A 17,282-nucleotide genomic window follows, 5' to 3' on the forward strand; every position below is an offset into this window, starting at 1 on the left:
ACAAAGATGATCTTGTCTTGCAGTTTCACCATTTAGATGATTTCATCCAAGTTCATTCAACTCTGTCCATGCACCCAGTAAGCCATGGATCAAAATCATTCCACACTTGTAGTTTGGTCTATTATATGCCACACTTTTGGCCAAGCTTGCATGTAGTTGAAGACTTTTGTTTTAGAGAATTTGAGATCACTTTAAGAACATTAATGTGAAGAGTGGAAACTTCCAATGGAGGTCTGGTAAAGCTACAAACGCTTAAATGATGTGCAATGCTGATGTCTCTCAGAAAGGGTTAGCCAAATAGATGGAAGACAAAACTGAGGTACGGCCTGGTGTCACGACCGGACAATGGTCCTGAACCCAAACGCACAACTCATACGACAAGGCTCTCCAAAAAAATCTAAGTTTATTAACAAAAACGTGGCAAGAGCCGATGAAATGAAAATCACTCGTGGGAGAGGAAAAACTTACACAAAATCAAAGAACAAAAACAAATCCATAACATAAGCTCTAGCTGACGGCACGATGGTTCCATGACATGGGACAAGACGAACTGGCACAGGACAAAGGAAGACTCAGGCAATATATACACACACAAGGTGGGGGCACAGGTGGAAATAATCAGGGGCAGGGCAGACAATCAGACAGACACAGGAGGAAGGGGCAAGTTGCCTGACACAAGAGGGTTAATTTTCAAAATAAAACAAACTCACGAGACAGACACAAGGCAGCTTCGCTAACACAATTTCCTGGACATGACACCTGGTGGTAAGTTTCTATGAAACCATTACAAATTGAAAATGTTATGCTTCCTCCTGGATGTACCCAGGGGATTACATTTTTCAAATTTGTCAAGGTTTAATATCAATAAATGCTTTCCTGCTTACACAACAGTCCATTGTCTTTGAAGAAGGCACCTTGGAAGAAAGATTTGTACGTGTGCACACAAGTTCTCTGTGGCTGCGTATCTATGAGTTTTGTCAAAGTCTGACTCGAGACTGGAGTGATGAATTAGACACCAGGTGTGGAGAGTGTAGTTATAGACCCCCCCCCTCGCCCCACACATACATCTTAAATCACAATTGATGCTCAGTGTCGAGTAATAATAATAATACTATTAACGACATTATAAGTAACAGTGGTCTTCAAATATAGGAATACACTTCATACAAAATTCTCTGTATTTCACTGTAATAGGTCAGAGATGTGATGCTATTGACGTGCTGTCATTGTGGCTTTCAGTTTTTTCATTGATACAGATTTCTCCAGAATTCCAAGTGATCATCCAACAGTTTACTGATTGGCATCTTCATAACAAAATACGATCTAAGTATGTACAGATTGTCTATGAAATCAAAATGTACACATTGTAGTCTCTAAAATAATGACAGATTAAAACATAAATCATATATGACAGATTATAATCTGTACATATTTTTCTATAAAATCAATACATACCGATTTTAATCTCTGGAATAAATATGTACAGATTATGATCTCAATATATTTATGTGCCAGATTAAATTCTCTTAGATGATTGGAGTTTTTATTCCTGGAGTTTTTTTTGTACATTTGTACGTTTGGCTAAAACCCTGACCTTTACATGCAAACTCAAGGTTCAATGAGTCATAACCATCAGAATCATCAGAATAAATGAGACGCATCTGTGTTCTTTGGTGTTTCTTTTCTTGATGATTGATCATGTCTCATTAATTAACTCTGAGGTTTGAGGTCATCACAGCGAAACGGTTCAATGCTAACAGTCCTATGGATGAGAGCTCCACCTCGACCTTCATCTCTAGCTTTACTTCCACCTTTCTAACTCGACCTTTATATCCTTCTCCACCACTACCTTTGTCTTTACCCTCACATTTATCGTTTTATTTTCATTTAACACTAACCCATCTATCAATACCTTCCCCTTTTTTCAGGTTTACCTTTACCTCCACCTCCTCCAACTCTACCTTTGACTTAGTCTTAATCCTTACCTCCGACTCAGAGTATCATCATCATCATCAGGTAAGAACTTGTAGTTACAGGATATAAAACAGATAAACATTGTTGTCTCGATCATCCGTGTGTAGCGTGTGAATAAAGTTTATTTAGGTGGACATAACAGTGGCTTTTGAGGTGAATCGATTCATATACACGACAACCACCGTCACCACAACAACCACTGGTGTGCAGACACAATAGAGTGACCAAAGGTCCCAAATCAGTCAAGCAGTCAGATGTTTTGTTTGTTGGTTCATTTGTCAGTTTGTTTGTATGTTTGGTTCAAAAGTGAAAGTCTTATTGAACACCCAACTGTCACTTTCTTTTCTTTAAATACATTTTCTTGAAGCTTAGTCGTGAAGATAATTGAACAATTTTTAAACAATTTTTCAAACTGAATTATTTAACAAATGATTGTTGTAGAAAAAGTGTACAGTAACCATACTTTAAACAGCAGGTTTGGTGAACAGCAGGTAATAATAATGTGCACAATGTTGATCAGACAATGTAAATCATTTGAGGAATAAGAATATTTTTAGGGGCCTGTAAGAACAAGCTGACATAACGATAATGGCCCCCCAACCATAGCTTGAACCTCAAGTGTGAAACAAGTCCAGAGTCGATGTTTGAGATCATCCTTGACAACCTCGTCCTCCAGCTCCTGCTCCTCTCCCTGCTCCCACTACCACATGTACGTCTTGGTGGTGTCGATCTGAATCCCCGCCGGACTCGCTCCTGCCCCTGCCTCCTCCCCCTTGTCCTTCTCGGCCTCGCTCTCCCACAGGGTGATAAGGGGGGGGTACAGCTCGCTGAGTGGGATGGAGGTGTGCGTCATGTACTCCTTCAGTGAGGGGCCACAGGCCTCGTGGAAACGGACCCTCCTGCCCATGTAGACCACCAGCAGCACCATAATGGACAGCGCGAACATGGAGCCCATCACAGCCGCCAACGCCACTCCGCCACGACGTGACGGCACTGGCTCCACCAGAAAGCCCACCTCCCGGGTGGTGATGTTTAGACACGATGTGCAGACAGGGGGGGAGGAGAATGGTGGAGGAATAGTGGAGGAAACGGTGAGGCAGACGCGGTACTCTGTGGCAGGAAGGAGGTGAGTCAAGTTGTACTCCTGGACGTCCACTGGGACCTGGAGAAAGGAGGTTGGGGGTTACTATGGCGATGGAGGGATCACTTCCTGTCCCAGCTCAGTAGCTAACATCTCTGGAGCTTTTGGCTATTGTCTATATGGGTGTGGCTATATGTAGGTGCAAACAAACCTCTCTGGAGGGATGTTTTACCTATAGGTTTACCTATGTGTGGCTAACATCTTTGTGGGTTTGGCTGACTTTTCTGTGGTTGGGCCTCACCTGTCTGGAGGTGTGGCGCACCTTTCTGTGGGTGTGGGTAGCCTCCCTATACGTGTGTCTAACATATATGTCAGTCTGTCTAACCTATCAGGAGGTGTGGCTAGCCTGTCTGTGGGCGTTGTTCTGTGGGGGAGTTAACCTTGGCGGTGTAGCTGATCTGAGGGTTGTCGATGTGCACAGTGGCACTCGTCCAGCGGGCCAGAGGAAGGGGAACCCCCTGCTGGTTCTGACCCGTGGTAGTAGGTCTACCACCAAAAAACAACTTCCACTCCAACACCACTGACTGGGCGTGCACTACCTGCACAAGAGATGGAGGACACCCGTCAGAAGACTAGTTTATAGTAAGTTGAAATAATAACACCAACTCAAATGGTCATACAACCAAGCCAGTACCTTGGCGAGCACCACCAGAGAGGCTGCAGCGCCGGACTGGTTCCTCATCAACCGGACCAGCCGACCGGTCCACGAGTCCACGAATCCTTGTAGGTTTACCAAGACGCTCTTAGTGTCGGCTCCCTCCATGTTCCACGCCACGCAAGTGTACACACCTGAGGAGGAGGCACGGTCACCTATGTGCCTTTATTGGTACATATATTAGTGCTGTCAGTTAAACACGCCATTAACGACATTAATGCAAACCCATTTCACGAGATTAACGTTTTCTTAAAACGTGATGACTGTTGGCTGAAAATGTCAACAGGTTTGTCTGTTTGAGTAGCTGCTGAAAGCAAAGAAGTAGTAGACTCACCTTTTATTGGTAACCTAACTGTTACGGTTCATTGTTTCTGAAATAAAAGGCCTGACTGCTTTGTTCACAGCAAACATGAAATAAAGCAAATATTAGGTCATGGTTTAACTGCACTACAGGCTGAGTCCTTGTTTACCTGAAATGTGCACTTTATAATTTTATACCACACTGTTTGGCAATGTTTTTTTCAGTAAACTAAAACATTTGCATGAAGCAAGCCAAACCCCTTTTCCATGTTGATAAGAGCATTAAAATGAAAAAAAATGTAGGGACATTTAGAATAGATAAAATTTGTGATTAATTGTAATGAGTTAATCACAAATTTAACTAACTTTAATTAACTATGACATTACTGCAACTTGCTATAGATGTTATGGAAGCAATATCCTTACAATTCTTTTTAAAAGAAGGATTTTTGTATGTTTTAAGTTTTTATGTGTTTCCACTTAAAGTTTTTGAGTGCTGACCTGCGTCTGAAGGCTCCGCATGTTCAATCATCAATGCTCCAGACTCCAAGACACGGTGCTTCTTTTTCCTGCTGCTAGTACTCAGGCCGAGCCCCTCCTCTGGTACGATTGGTCCAGCCACAGCCTCCGAGCTCACCTGACCAGGGAGGAGGAAACCGAAAACAAAAACTCAGCTTCGGTTGTCTGTAGCGCTGACATCGGTAAGACCGTACCACGCTGACCTTGTCTCCGGTGGGCGTCACCCAGTAGAACTGGGGGAGAGGGTCGGCATCTGCCCAGCACTCCAGCGTGATTGGCTGCCCTACGCTGACATTAATGGTGGGGGGGAAGGTGTGGGGGGAGATGTGGGGGAGGCAGCTGTTTCCCCCGGAGCCGCCCCACCCCGAACCCACCACTTCCTGCAGCTCCCGGCCAACCAGGTGAGGTGGGGAGGAGCAAAGCGTGATTGGAGACTCAAGCACCTTGAGGTGCGACTGGTTGCTGAGGTGAGTCCCCCAGGAGGTGAGACAGTCACACCTTAGAGGGTTAGAGTGAAGAGACACCTCCTCTAGGGAAGGGAGGGAAGAGAGGAGGTCTCCAGATAGGAGGCTCAGCTGGTTGCTGTGGAGTAGGAGGGTCCGCAGGGAGGACAGCTCACTGAGGAGGAGGAGGAGGAGGAGGAGGACAGGGGAGCAGGTGATGAGACAAGGAGTTGAAGGGACGGGAGGGCGGTAGGAGATAAGGAGTGGAGGGGGAACATAACCTTTATTAAAAAACTTTCAGACACACGGACAGAAAAACACCTGAAGGCCTTTGGGTCGATGTAAGACAGCTTCTTGTTGCTGCAGATTTCCAGTTTAACAATTTCCGGAAGGTTCTTGAAAGCTGCTCGTTCCACCATCACAAGCTCGTCCATGTTGTTCAGACTGAAACAATCAAAACATTATAGTATAACTAATAATATTATCATTATGATAGTTATTTTTATTACTACTGTTAGAAACTGCATACAATTCGCCCTCCTGTCCACAGGAGGCACCAAGTGGGGAGTTACCTCCAAACACTATAAATAGAGGCCCTGTTGAGGCCAACTTCCTGTTTTTCTTTCCTGACATTTGTTTGGTCAGTTTCCATGTGTCTGTTGGACTGATCCTAACGTAAGTAGAGCTTAATTTTCTTTATCCTTACTACGGTGTAGCCTAGTTTGTATATGATTTGTTTTTTAGCACTTGGAGACTGTCCTATTGTGACATACCAATTTCTGTAACTCTTTTCTTTCCCTTTGTATAGACCATGGAAATTGACGCAATCAAAAATACATGGCATCGCTGAATAAAAAGGCAAAGCTAACAAAACCTTTTTTCAAGTTGGTCTGTGGCTCCAGCCTGATGATCAAAAGTTTTTTCTTAGTGCTGAGTTAGAAAATTGTTGCCCTGTTCTGCTGAAGATTTCAAAGTCAGAGACAGTCTGGCTGGATGGGGGTTCCTGTCTGGACATTAGTTAAGAGTTGGGACCAACACAGACAAACAGAAGTTTCTCTGTGTGTATTGATAAGAAGATCGGTTTCTGTCCTGACTGAGGAAGCAAGGTCAGCGGGTCAACCAGCAGATGTGCTAGATTAGGGAGTTTGAAATTCACACCACACGATCCAACATCCACACTTTGTTCATTGTTTATGTTAGGCTAGGAGTTCTGGACATGGGATGTGACCGGATCTTTAGATGCGGGGGGAGGAAGATAAATAATCACACTCACATCCACACACCTACGGGCAATTAACCTAATCCCCAACGCATGTCTGTGGACTGTGGGAAGAAGCTGGAGAACCAGAGAGAACCCACGCAGACACGGGAAGAACATGCAGACTTCACACAGAAAGTATTTTTTTATTTTCATTGTTATAATTATTTTTATAATTCCCATCAATAATTAATTAAACTTAATTAATTGCGTCTGCCCTAAACAAAGAGTTTAGGAGGTGGAAGATGTCTCACACCAACAGAGGACGGAGTGAGGCATCTTCTCCTCGTCCTCTTTATGTTCATTGAACATCATATCCACAAGTCCTCAGACTCACCTGAGCTCCTCCAGGTGCAGAAAGTTCTGGAAATCTCCCTGTTGAACGCGGCTGATTGGGTTCTTGTTCAGGTCTAGGAACTTTAGGCTGGAGAGCACACTCAGTGCGCCCTGAGGAACTGACCTGTACAGAGGAGGAGGAGGTCACACCAGTATCACGGTAAGAGACGGTCACAGCAGATACGCACCTAAGCCGGTTGTCGTAGAATGAGAGACTCTCCAGGTAGTCAAGGCCCAGAAAGGCCGCAGAAGGGACGGAGACCAGGCCCATCCCAGCAAGGACCAGGCTATGAAGGCGAGACAGAGGCAAGAAGTTCTTCTCTTCTAGACCCAAGATGGGGTTCTCCCCGATCATCAGGATCTCCAGGTATGGCAGGGACTCAAACCAGCGGCTGTCGATGGCCACCAGCCGGTTGGAGTTCAGGTGGAGCCTAGAGAGCGGTAGTTCTTTAGGGGGTTTTGTGGTCGCTAAGGAGATTCTAGTGGCTCTAGGTTTCTGATGATCATTCAAGAGGTTCTAAATGATATCCTTTATGCTACTCGGGACAATCTATATGGTTACTGTTGTTGAACATCGAGTGGATGGCGATGTTGCGGAATTATTGCTGCAATCAGCCATCCTGCACGTTAGTTCGCTGTAAGGCATATATACTAGATTATGGTAGCGTTAGCCATTGATGTCCTGGTGTTCTCTATCTTTTCTTTTGTGATTCCTGTGCCTTTCACTACACCACATGTCAAACTCGCCGGCTCTGAGGATTACAGAAAGGTCCACACGCATACGCGGCCGCTTTTATATCGATTTGCGTTGGCCGTACCGTCAGCGCCACCCCTCCTTGTAATTTTAATGGTCTGGCCTGCTTTAGATCAAAGTTGGCAGTATATAGCTATATATACTTATAGCTATCTTGGGATTGGTCCTACTGGAAGATAACCTGTGACGACGAATGGATAGAATTAATGAAATGAAAAGAAAGATCTATTGTTGATGAAATAAAATTCAAGTGAGATAATTAAAACTGGTCACGTAAAAGACTATATAAGCAATAAGGTACGAGAGGCTGTACTTTATCGTCCAATAATGTAACAGTTCAGGGGTGTTGTTAGGGCAACCCTTGAACTGTTACAGTGCATCCGGAAAGTATTTACAGTGCTTCACTTTTTCCAAATTTTGTTATGTTAAGGCCTTATTCCAAAATGGATTAAATTCATTATTTTCCTCAACATTATACACACAACAACCCATAATGACAAAGTGAAAACTGTTTTTTGCAAATTTTGCCATGACACACAAAATTTAGCTCAGGTGCATCCTGTTTCCACTGCTCATCCCTGAGATGTTTCTACAACTTGATTGGAGTCCACCTGTGCTAAATTCAGTTGATTGGACATGATTGAGAAAGGCACACACCTGTCTATATAAGTCTATATCACAGTTGACAGTGCATATCAGAGCATAAACCAAGCCATGAAGTCCAAGGAATTATCTGTAGACCTCCGAGACAGAATTGTATCGAGGCACAGATTTGGCGAAGGGTACAGAAAGATTTCTGTGAAGAGAGGAGAACCTTCCAAAAGGACAACCATCTCTGCAGCACTCCACAAATCAGGCCTGTTTGGTAGAGTGGCCAGACGGAAGCCACTTCTCAGTAAAAAGCAAATGACATCCCGCCTGGAGTTTTCAAAAAAGCACCTGAAGGACTCTCAGACCATGAGAAACAAAATTCTCTGATTGAACATCTCTGGAGAGATCTGAAAATGGCTGTGTACCGACACTCCCCATCCAACCTGATGGAACTTGAAACGTTCTGCAAAGAAGAATGGGAGAAACTGCCCAGAAATAGGTTTGCCACGCTTGTGGAAACTCTTTAGGCCACGCAGCCCCTTCTACATCCAGACCCCAATATAAAAAAGAGCCTATTTATAGCTGCAATAAAATTGGACCATTGAAAGAACAGTTTCCCCATGCATGGTAATGTTATCTAATATTTCGATTATATATCTTGCAGTGTCAACAAACACCAAAGGGGCAACTGTACACCCTACTGTCTTATGAATTCCACGCTGTGAGTCACTCACCCAGTACAATTAAATATTGTTATTCTTTACCGTCCGCCAGGCTCTTTGGGTAATTTCTTGGAAGAACTGGACATCTTCCTGTCTGACTTCCCTGAAAATGGCCCTCCGCCCATCCTCCTGTGCGACTTCAACATCCACAAAGAGAAGTTATCTGACCTCTTACTCCTACTTCATTTCGTGCAGTCCCTCTCCTCCCACTCACAAAGCCGGGAATCACCTTGACTACATCTTCACTAGAAACTGCTCTACTACTAACCACACTTTAACTCCACTTCACGTCTCTGACCACTTCTTCATCTCCTACTGTTTTCCACTCTCCAACGACCCGCCCCATCAGCTGACTCTGTACTTGTTCATCGCAACATTCGCTCCCTCCTCTCAGGCCTCATTTGTTCTAACAGCTCTCCCCTCAACTGACTCTTTCTCCCTCTTCAATCCGAACGCTGTTGCAGAGACTCTCCTCTCAATTCTGTCCTCCTCTCACGACTGTCTTGGTCCTCTTATAACATGACAGCCCAGCAAATCCCCTCCGGCACTGTCATGCGTTTCAATCTCTTCTCTCCTCTTTTCCTGGCTCTACTTCTGCTGCCAAATGCTCTTTTCTACCAATCCAGAATTGAGTCTTCATTTTCTAATGCCAAAAACGTTTATCTTCTCCAACCTCCTCCCCCCTTAATCCGGGAGACCTTGGCTACTATTTTACAAATAAAATAACTCCTCTTTCTCAAACCTACTTCCTACTCTGCTCTCTCCCTTCTCTCGTCCTACCTTGACGGCCACACCTACCGGGTAACCTGGAGAGGATCTGTGTCGGAACCTTGTCCTCTTACTACTGGAGTTCCTCAGGGTTCTGTCCTGGGTCCCCTCCTCTTGTCGCTCTACACCAACTCTCTCTCGGCTCTGTTATTAGCTCGCATCGTTTCTCCTACCACAGCTATGCCGATGACACCCGACCAAATCACTCCTTCTCTCACTCGGACACTCTGCCTGTCTGACTGAAATCTCTGAGTGGATGTCCGCTCACCATCTAAAAATCAAAACATTGATGCTCACGCTGTGAATGCATCGGGTCCAGTCTACGTCCAGGACATGGTCAAACCCTCCACCTTCTGAGTTTGTATCCCTGGTGAAATGGACTTATTGTAGGTCGCTTTGGATAAAAGCGTCAGCCAAATGACATGTAATGTAACTGCAACATTGTATCATATTAATCTCAAATCGGAAGGAACAAACTACAGGGGAGAGAATGCTCTGATACACTGAAACAATGTTCTAATAAATTCAATAAAGTCACTTTTAAGGGATGGCTAGGGCACATGCTTAGGCTCAGAGGCAGATTGCATCACATTTCATTTAGAAATAAAGAAAGTATCCTGTATTGATCCCCCTGGGGAAATTATTCTCTGCATTCAACCCATCCCACACAGTGGGAGCAGTGTGCTGACAGTAGGCGGGATTCGACCTGCGGTTCCCGGCGCACCCCTCCACTCTATGTTACACATCACGACTGATTGTCAGAGATTGGGGAATTAGAAATTATTATATTACAGTTAATCACGTAAAGAACAAATTCTGGCACATTTATAGTCTCAGAAACCGATAAAAAAGGGAGGAGTCCATTTAAGGATTTCATTTGCATTAGCTCCACAAACAAGGCTACGGGGGGGGGGTGCATGCTGACAGCTGATGGGGGGGAGGGGCGCGGTGACGGTCCGACTGGCAAATGGCTGATGGGGGGGTGGCGCTGGCGATCCGACCGGCGAACTGTACGGCCGACGGTCCGCTGAAGGCACGGCTGTCACCCAGCGGGCCATACGCACTCCGGCGGCAGGCCAAACTGAACCGCACCAGACGCCCTAGGCCGCGAGTTTGACATATGTGTTGGAAGGTCAAAGACTAACAAGATACCGTAGCAGGTTGGTGAGTCCGGTGAAGGCTTTAGGTCCAATGGAGGAGATGCGGTTGTGGTTAATGTAGAGCTCCTCCAGACTGGAAAGATTCCTCAAACTGAGGTCCTCCAACACCTCAATGTGGTTCTCCTCTAGGTAGAGAGTCACCAACTGGCCCAGGGAGGACAGACCCATTGAGCTCACCTGGGAATAGAGGCATATTGAGAACTATGAAGATTATGAGACTACTATGAGAGTTCATAGAGGAGGACGTGGAGGAGAACCAGTAGTAAACTTGTGGTACCTGGGTGAAGTGGTTCTGGGACAGGTCTAGTTCTGTTAAGTTGGTCAGACCTTGCAGCTCTGTGTCGATGGAGGAGATGTTGTTGCTCTGCAGCAGCAGAACCTGAAACGCGTCTCAGAGTTAGAACGTAATCACAAAAGATTATTAATGTCTTAATTATCTTAACTGTTGGTGTGACGGTCACCTGAGTATCTGAGGAGACGTTGGCTGGAACCGAGTGGAGATGCAGCTCATTGCAGTCCACAGTTCTGGCCTGGTGGAAAATGGACTGAGGCGTGTACCAGGGTCTGGTCTCACACACACACAGCAGAGGACACCGCACAGCGCCACCTGGAGGACACACACACACCCACACACTCAGGCTCTACATTAACCTCCATGTGTCCATCGGAAGTCTAAAGAATTGCTACTTACCCTGAATGATACCGATCACTCCGGCAAACGCCGAGGATGTCACCACGCTGAGGAGGAGGGAGGTAAATGCCGCAAATCCCATAATGCACTGGTGGCGCCACAGAGAGTTTGTGTTGGTTGAACTTCTTGCTGAACCTCAGATAAGACGGGTCACATCCACAACTTGATGGAAACACACAGGATACGATGTCATTATTAACATCTCAGTAGAAAGTGTTGATACTTTTCATCAGTTTAATCCGTAAACTCAGGTTAAAAAAACATAACTTCAGCTGCTGGTGAGAAGAGACAAAGACTTTTCTTCATCCTCCGTTTTGTGCTTCACGGAGACCTGGCTCTGTGAATCGATACCGAACTCCGCGCTCCAGCTGGCGGGTTTCAAACAGTTTATTAAATGCCCGACCAGAGAGAACACCCTCGATCACTGTTACACTACAGTAAGCAGTCCCGCCGTCCCTCGTGCTGCGTTGAGACACTCCGACCACGTCATGGTCCACCTGATTCCTTCATACAGGCAGAAACTAAAGCTCTGAAAACCTGTGGTGAGGGAATCTAAAAAGTGGACCAGCGAGGCGCTAGACTGGGATGTTTTCAGGACTGCTACTGACAATCTAGATGAGTGTAACTTCTTACATCGGCTTCTGTGAGGACAGCTGTGTACCATCATGCACCAGGGTGAGTTATAACAATGACAATTTGGAGAGGCTTTAAACACCTCACAAACTACAAGCCAAAACCCCCCCACTCCATGAATGACCTCCGCCTGGCAGACGAGCTGAATGAGTTCTACTGCAGATTTGAAAGACAATGCCCTGACTTCATCCCCCACAGCTCCACCACCCCTCCTCCCCTCGACCAATCAGTAGCTCACACCTTTGGATTACCCTCCCCTCCCCCACCCCCAACAACCCTCTCTGTTCTGGAACGAGACGTTAACCGGCTCTTTAAAAGACAGAACCCCCGTAAAGGACCCAGTCCGGACTCCGTCTCGACCCGCACCCTGAACCATTGTGCTGACCAGCTGTCTCCTGTGTACTGCCATCTTTAACACCTCCTTGGTGACATACCACGTTCCAGCCTGCTTCAAAGCTTCCACCATCATCCCTGTTCCCAGGAAGCCCAGGATCACAGGACTGAATGACTACAGGCCCATCTAAAAATATATGCTATGGGTTAGTAGCTAAGGCTATGGGTTAGTAAGTAAGAAGAAATAAAGATAAACAGAAATAAAGATAAAGTGCACAAGCTAAACAAAGTGACAAGTGAAAGTGACAAAGTGAATGAACATGGGAGTGAGAGTCAGTCAGGGGGGGCCCCGGGCTCTGTTGATGTGTCCGACTGCCGAAGGGAAGAAACTGTTCGTGTGGCGGGAGGTCTTAGTCCTGATGGACCTCCGCCTCCTGCACAACCTGGAAGGGGCACAAACAGTTCATGTCCGGGGTGAGAGGGGTCGGCTACAATCTTTTTGGCCCGCTTCAAAGTCCTGGAAGCGAACAAGTCCTGGAGAGACTGACGATTGCAGCCAATTACCTTCTCTGCAGAGCGGATGACACGCTGCAGGCTGCCCCTGTCCTTGGCAGTGGCTGCAGCATACCACAAGGTGATGGAGGAGCAGAGGATGGACTCGATGATGGCCGTGTAGAAGTGCACCATTATCGTCTTTGGCAGGTTGAATTTCTTCAGCTGCCTCAGGAAGAACATCCTCTGCTGAGCCTTTTTGATGATGCAGCTGATGTTCACTCATGGTCCCACTTGAGGTCCTGGGTGATGATGGAGCCCAGAAAACGGAAGGAGTCCACAGTGGTGACAGGGGAGTCACACAAGGTGAGGGGGGAAGGTGGGGCTGCGTTCTTCCTGAAGTCCACGACCATGAGCTCCAGGTTGTTCTGGCTGCACCACGTCACCAGGTGGTCAGACTCCCACCTGTAGGCGGACTCATCCCCACCAGAGATCTGTCCAATGAGGGTGGTGTCATCCACAAACTTCAGGAGCTTGACAGACTGGTGACTGGAGGTGCAGCTGTTTGTGTACAGGGAGAAGAGCAGAGGGGAAAGGACACAACATTTTTGGGGAACCAGTGCCGATGGTCCGAAAGGGGTCATCCGCTCTGCAGAGAAGGTGATTGGCTTCAATCTGCCGTCCCTCGAGGACTTGTTTGCTTCCAGGACTTTGAAGCGGGCCAGTAGGATTGTAGCTGATCCTTCTCACCCCCCGGACATAAACCCCTTCCATCCGGCAGGAGGCTGAGGTCCACACTAAGAGTTTCTTCCCGTCAGCAGTCAGGCTCATCAACCGAGCTCACCCCCCCCACCCCCCCACCCAACTGACTCTCTGTACATACACTTTGTCACTTTAACTTGTCACTTTATGTTTAGCTGGTGCACTTTATCTTTATTTCTTAACTCACTAACCTATTGCTTTAGTTTACTAACCCATAGCTTATATTGTATTATATTATTCCTGCACTACGTTGTCTGTTGTCCATTATTGTACGGTCTGCTGTCATGCACCAACCACCAAATCTGACATATTATGATAGTAAACAATTCCTGATTCTTGATTAAGACCTTTCTGGTTTACTTTTAGCTGTCTTTCTACTTTTTACTAAGGTAAAACTAATTTTTGGATATCTTTGTGCTAAGGTACATGTTTTCGTAGATTTGAGGACATGAGTCTGGCCAACTATGAGTCTTTACACTTAGAATTATTTAGGTAGACAAGAAGGAAAGAGTTTCCAAATGTGATCCGACCACACACACACATACAGGCACACACAGGCCACGCACGCAAAAATACACACACTCTTTCCCAGTGAGGCAGGATTCTGGGACATGTTTCTTCTGCTGCCATGGCAACCAGCCAGGGAGTGACATCAGTGGGGTTTGAATGGTCACAAAAAGAAAATATTTGGTCCAGGATATATCTTCTCTTATTTTAGTAAGAAAACAAATCAAATATGAAAAATCCTTCAGTCTGAGAAGTGAAGCAGCAGCTGGCAGTTCTCCCTTGGAGCATCGTGGATGGATTCAACAGTGTGCAGGGGAGTTGAGCTTTATGTAATTTGTTCACCTCTACATGAGTTCACTATCAAGTCACATAACTTTGTGTCAGACTTTAATTTGCTAGAAAAACAACAAAGAAGTCAAAACAGGAGGATTACTGCTATGATTACAATTATTAAAACAACCTTTGATGTTGCAGTGCTGAGTATTTGTTAATAAATCCAGTGAATTTTCTCAGAAACTAAACAGCGAAGTGCAGCTCGCTTTCCCTACTGACCCTGAACAAAGCACAGAGACCTGAACCTCCTTCTTCTTGTTAACATAGTGAAGGAGGTTCACTCTGCTTCCACATCTGAACACATCTCCTCCTCCTCCTCCTCCTCCTCCTCGGCCTCTGAGCGGATGGAATATTCATGACTCCATATCAATAATTTAACAAGCTGTGAACGCCTTGTCAAGTGTTTGAACAGGCTGTGATTGGAGAAGAGCTGGTTAGTGAACTCTGAGCAATGTCACACACATCACTGCAGTGAAACTTCGATAACCACCGTATACCAATACTAGTAAAAGGTACTTGTTATGCAGATCATCATCAGTTTAAAGACTTTAGAAAAAAGAGAATTTACGTTATCATTTAATAGTTTTTTTAAAACTATAATTGGAACATTACACAGCAAGAACAAAGAAAAAAAGAGCAGAACATTGAGAACATAGAGCACAAAAGACAAAACATAGTTGTCATGGAAATGTTCCAAATGGGAAACAAAGTCATTCAAAGTAAAAAATAAAAAAAACAATGAATCTATGACAAATCCACTGATCCCACCATTTCTGAGGAAAGGAGACAAAGAGAGGAGGCAAAGAGAATAGGGGAGGAGGAGAAGAGACAGGGAGAGGAGTCAAGAAGAGGAGCCAAGGAGAGAGGATGAGATGCCGAGATTAGGACACAACACTTAGGACAAGTTGAGGAGCCAAGACGAGGACACAATACAGGAGACAAGGAAAGGACACGAACTTGAGTGAATAAATATTTCTTTGTTTTAAAATAAAATAAAAAAGGAAATAAAACATGTTGATCAAAGACAATCAACACGCAGCAACCGTCCCCTCTATTCTAAGTAATTTCGGACTCCAGCTCTGTACTCTCACAGAAAAATGTCGAACTATTTTTTAAATCTGTTATTTATTTTATATTATTAGTTTTACAGTAATTGTTCAGATAATACTATACCCAATAGTTGTGTAAATATATATATGATGGTTTAAATCAATAGACCAAAGATAATAAAGTAATATAGTAACAGTTTACACGTCACCGTGGTTGTCCTCGTTTCTAATTATTACAATATACACTTTTATGTGTTTTAACACCTGCCGAGTGATGCGTTTGCGAACCGTCGTACAATAGATGATTCAGATTATTCTAAAAGCAGCGACCGGAGAAAGACTCTCGGTTTATAACCGAATGATTAACGCTATTACTATTTTTACTACTATTATTAATTTCCATCTCCCCTTAGAGCCTCGCGCGCGCTACCAGTCGGTGGAAAGCCGCCCACGTTCTCACCTCACGGGCTACACCGGGATCACGAGCCGGGTCCGGTAGAGAGGAGCCAGGTCCGGTGGCAGCCGGAGAGTCGGTGCTCGGTTCGGGTTTAAAGGAAGAGTCCCGCTGCTGCCGCTTTTAGCTTTTACCCCCGTCCTCTATCAGGTCCGCAGCATGACTCGCGATCAGCCAATGTGCTTCATAGGCCACGGGCCAACGGACCAATCACAACTCGGATGCTGCACAGTGGCAATATGGGGAGGGGGGGGGGATAAATCTACGAAAATGACGTAATGCTCCAGATTCCCCTGACGAGTCCGTGCATTTTTCACTACCCTCTTCTAACCCTTTTCTCCCGACATGAAAGCCTGTACTGTACAGGTATACAAAGTACACACAGTACAAATATACAAAGTAGTACAACTATAACAACAACAACAACAGAAATATATTTTTTGCCATCCCAGAAGACAATCCTAAACCTGTTTTTAATAGTTTTCAATTAATCAATAACAAGAGAAGAAGAAATAGGGAACAGCTGTGACATCACTGATGAGGTCGCTGATGATGTCACAGATATCCAGTAAATCTTCAGTGTGATGCCCAATACCGGTGTCTCCCGTAACTCTGACCCCTTGGAGACTTACCCTACGTCACCTGGTCAGTGGTGGAGTGCTGCTGAGTCAGCGTTTCAGTTCAAGTGATGAAGACGCGATGGTGCGCATGGAGTGGTGTGATGCACTGGGAGCCATGTCGAAGTGTCCCTGAGCAAGACACCTGACCCCTAATGGGTTATAATGCGATCTAAGTCGCATTGGATAAAAGCGTCAGCTAAATGCGTGTAATGTAAAGACAAAGAAGACATTCTGCAGGTGGACTCAGAGGGCCTCCACATGGGAGTCTCTCTCTCTCTATAGATCAGTGATCATCAACTGGTAACAAGCCGAATGCGCACCGCCAAGCCATTCGATCCGGCCTGTGACTGGATTCCAAAATTGCGAGGATCAAAGAGAAGATATGTAGGCCTATTCCACACTATTAAAGGTAAAACAGCTACAATTGAGTCTCTTATCAGTAATCACCACCATTTATGACTCTATTTAGGCTGCACTCCGTAATGAGGACAGACTTGTTACATTGTTTAGTATTTATTGTTTCACACAGTTTTAAAAAAAACATAACTTTTCCTCATTCCCATAACATTTGGTTTTTATTTCAAAGTCTCAACAACATGCTTGGAACTAGCAGACTCCTCGGGACTAAAAAAGGGAAAAAGATCTGGCACAACTTAAAATAGCATGGTAAATAAATAGCCTGGAACCAGAACAAAACAGGTCTCAAATAAAACGTTAAGTGGCGAAATCTATATATAGCAAAATCAAATCACAAGGCTGAAATGGACTTGTACTCACACTACTTAAT

At 45.1% G+C, this 17,282-nt stretch overlaps 1 protein-coding gene across 1 annotated transcript; it reads right to left on the minus strand.

Annotated features, from left to right (window-relative positions):
- Nucleotides 1-2,078: 2,078 nt before the first annotated feature.
- si:ch211-180f4.1 (uncharacterized protein LOC100144405 homolog) lies at nt 2,079-16,033 on the minus strand. Its single transcript, XM_037480620.2, has 13 exons — nt 15,882-16,033; nt 11,313-11,474; nt 11,083-11,228; nt 10,899-11,000; nt 10,614-10,798; nt 6,815-7,057; nt 6,628-6,750; nt 5,354-5,476; nt 4,793-5,207; nt 4,572-4,707; nt 3,750-3,904; nt 3,496-3,654; nt 2,079-3,136 (listed from the first exon to the last, which is right to left on the minus strand). Exons 2-13 carry the CDS (start codon nt 11,392-11,394, stop codon nt 2,675-2,677), a joined length of 2,331 nt encoding a protein of 776 aa, XP_037336517.2. The 5' UTR covers nt 11,395-11,474; nt 15,882-16,033; the 3' UTR covers nt 2,079-2,674.
- Nucleotides 16,034-17,282: the final 1,249 nt, after the last annotated feature.

Source organism: Pungitius pungitius, chromosome 1 (assembly GCF_949316345.1).
Source record: "Pungitius pungitius chromosome 1, fPunPun2.1, whole genome shotgun sequence".
In the NCBI taxonomy this organism is placed as follows: domain Eukaryota; kingdom Metazoa; phylum Chordata; class Actinopteri; order Perciformes; family Gasterosteidae; genus Pungitius; species Pungitius pungitius.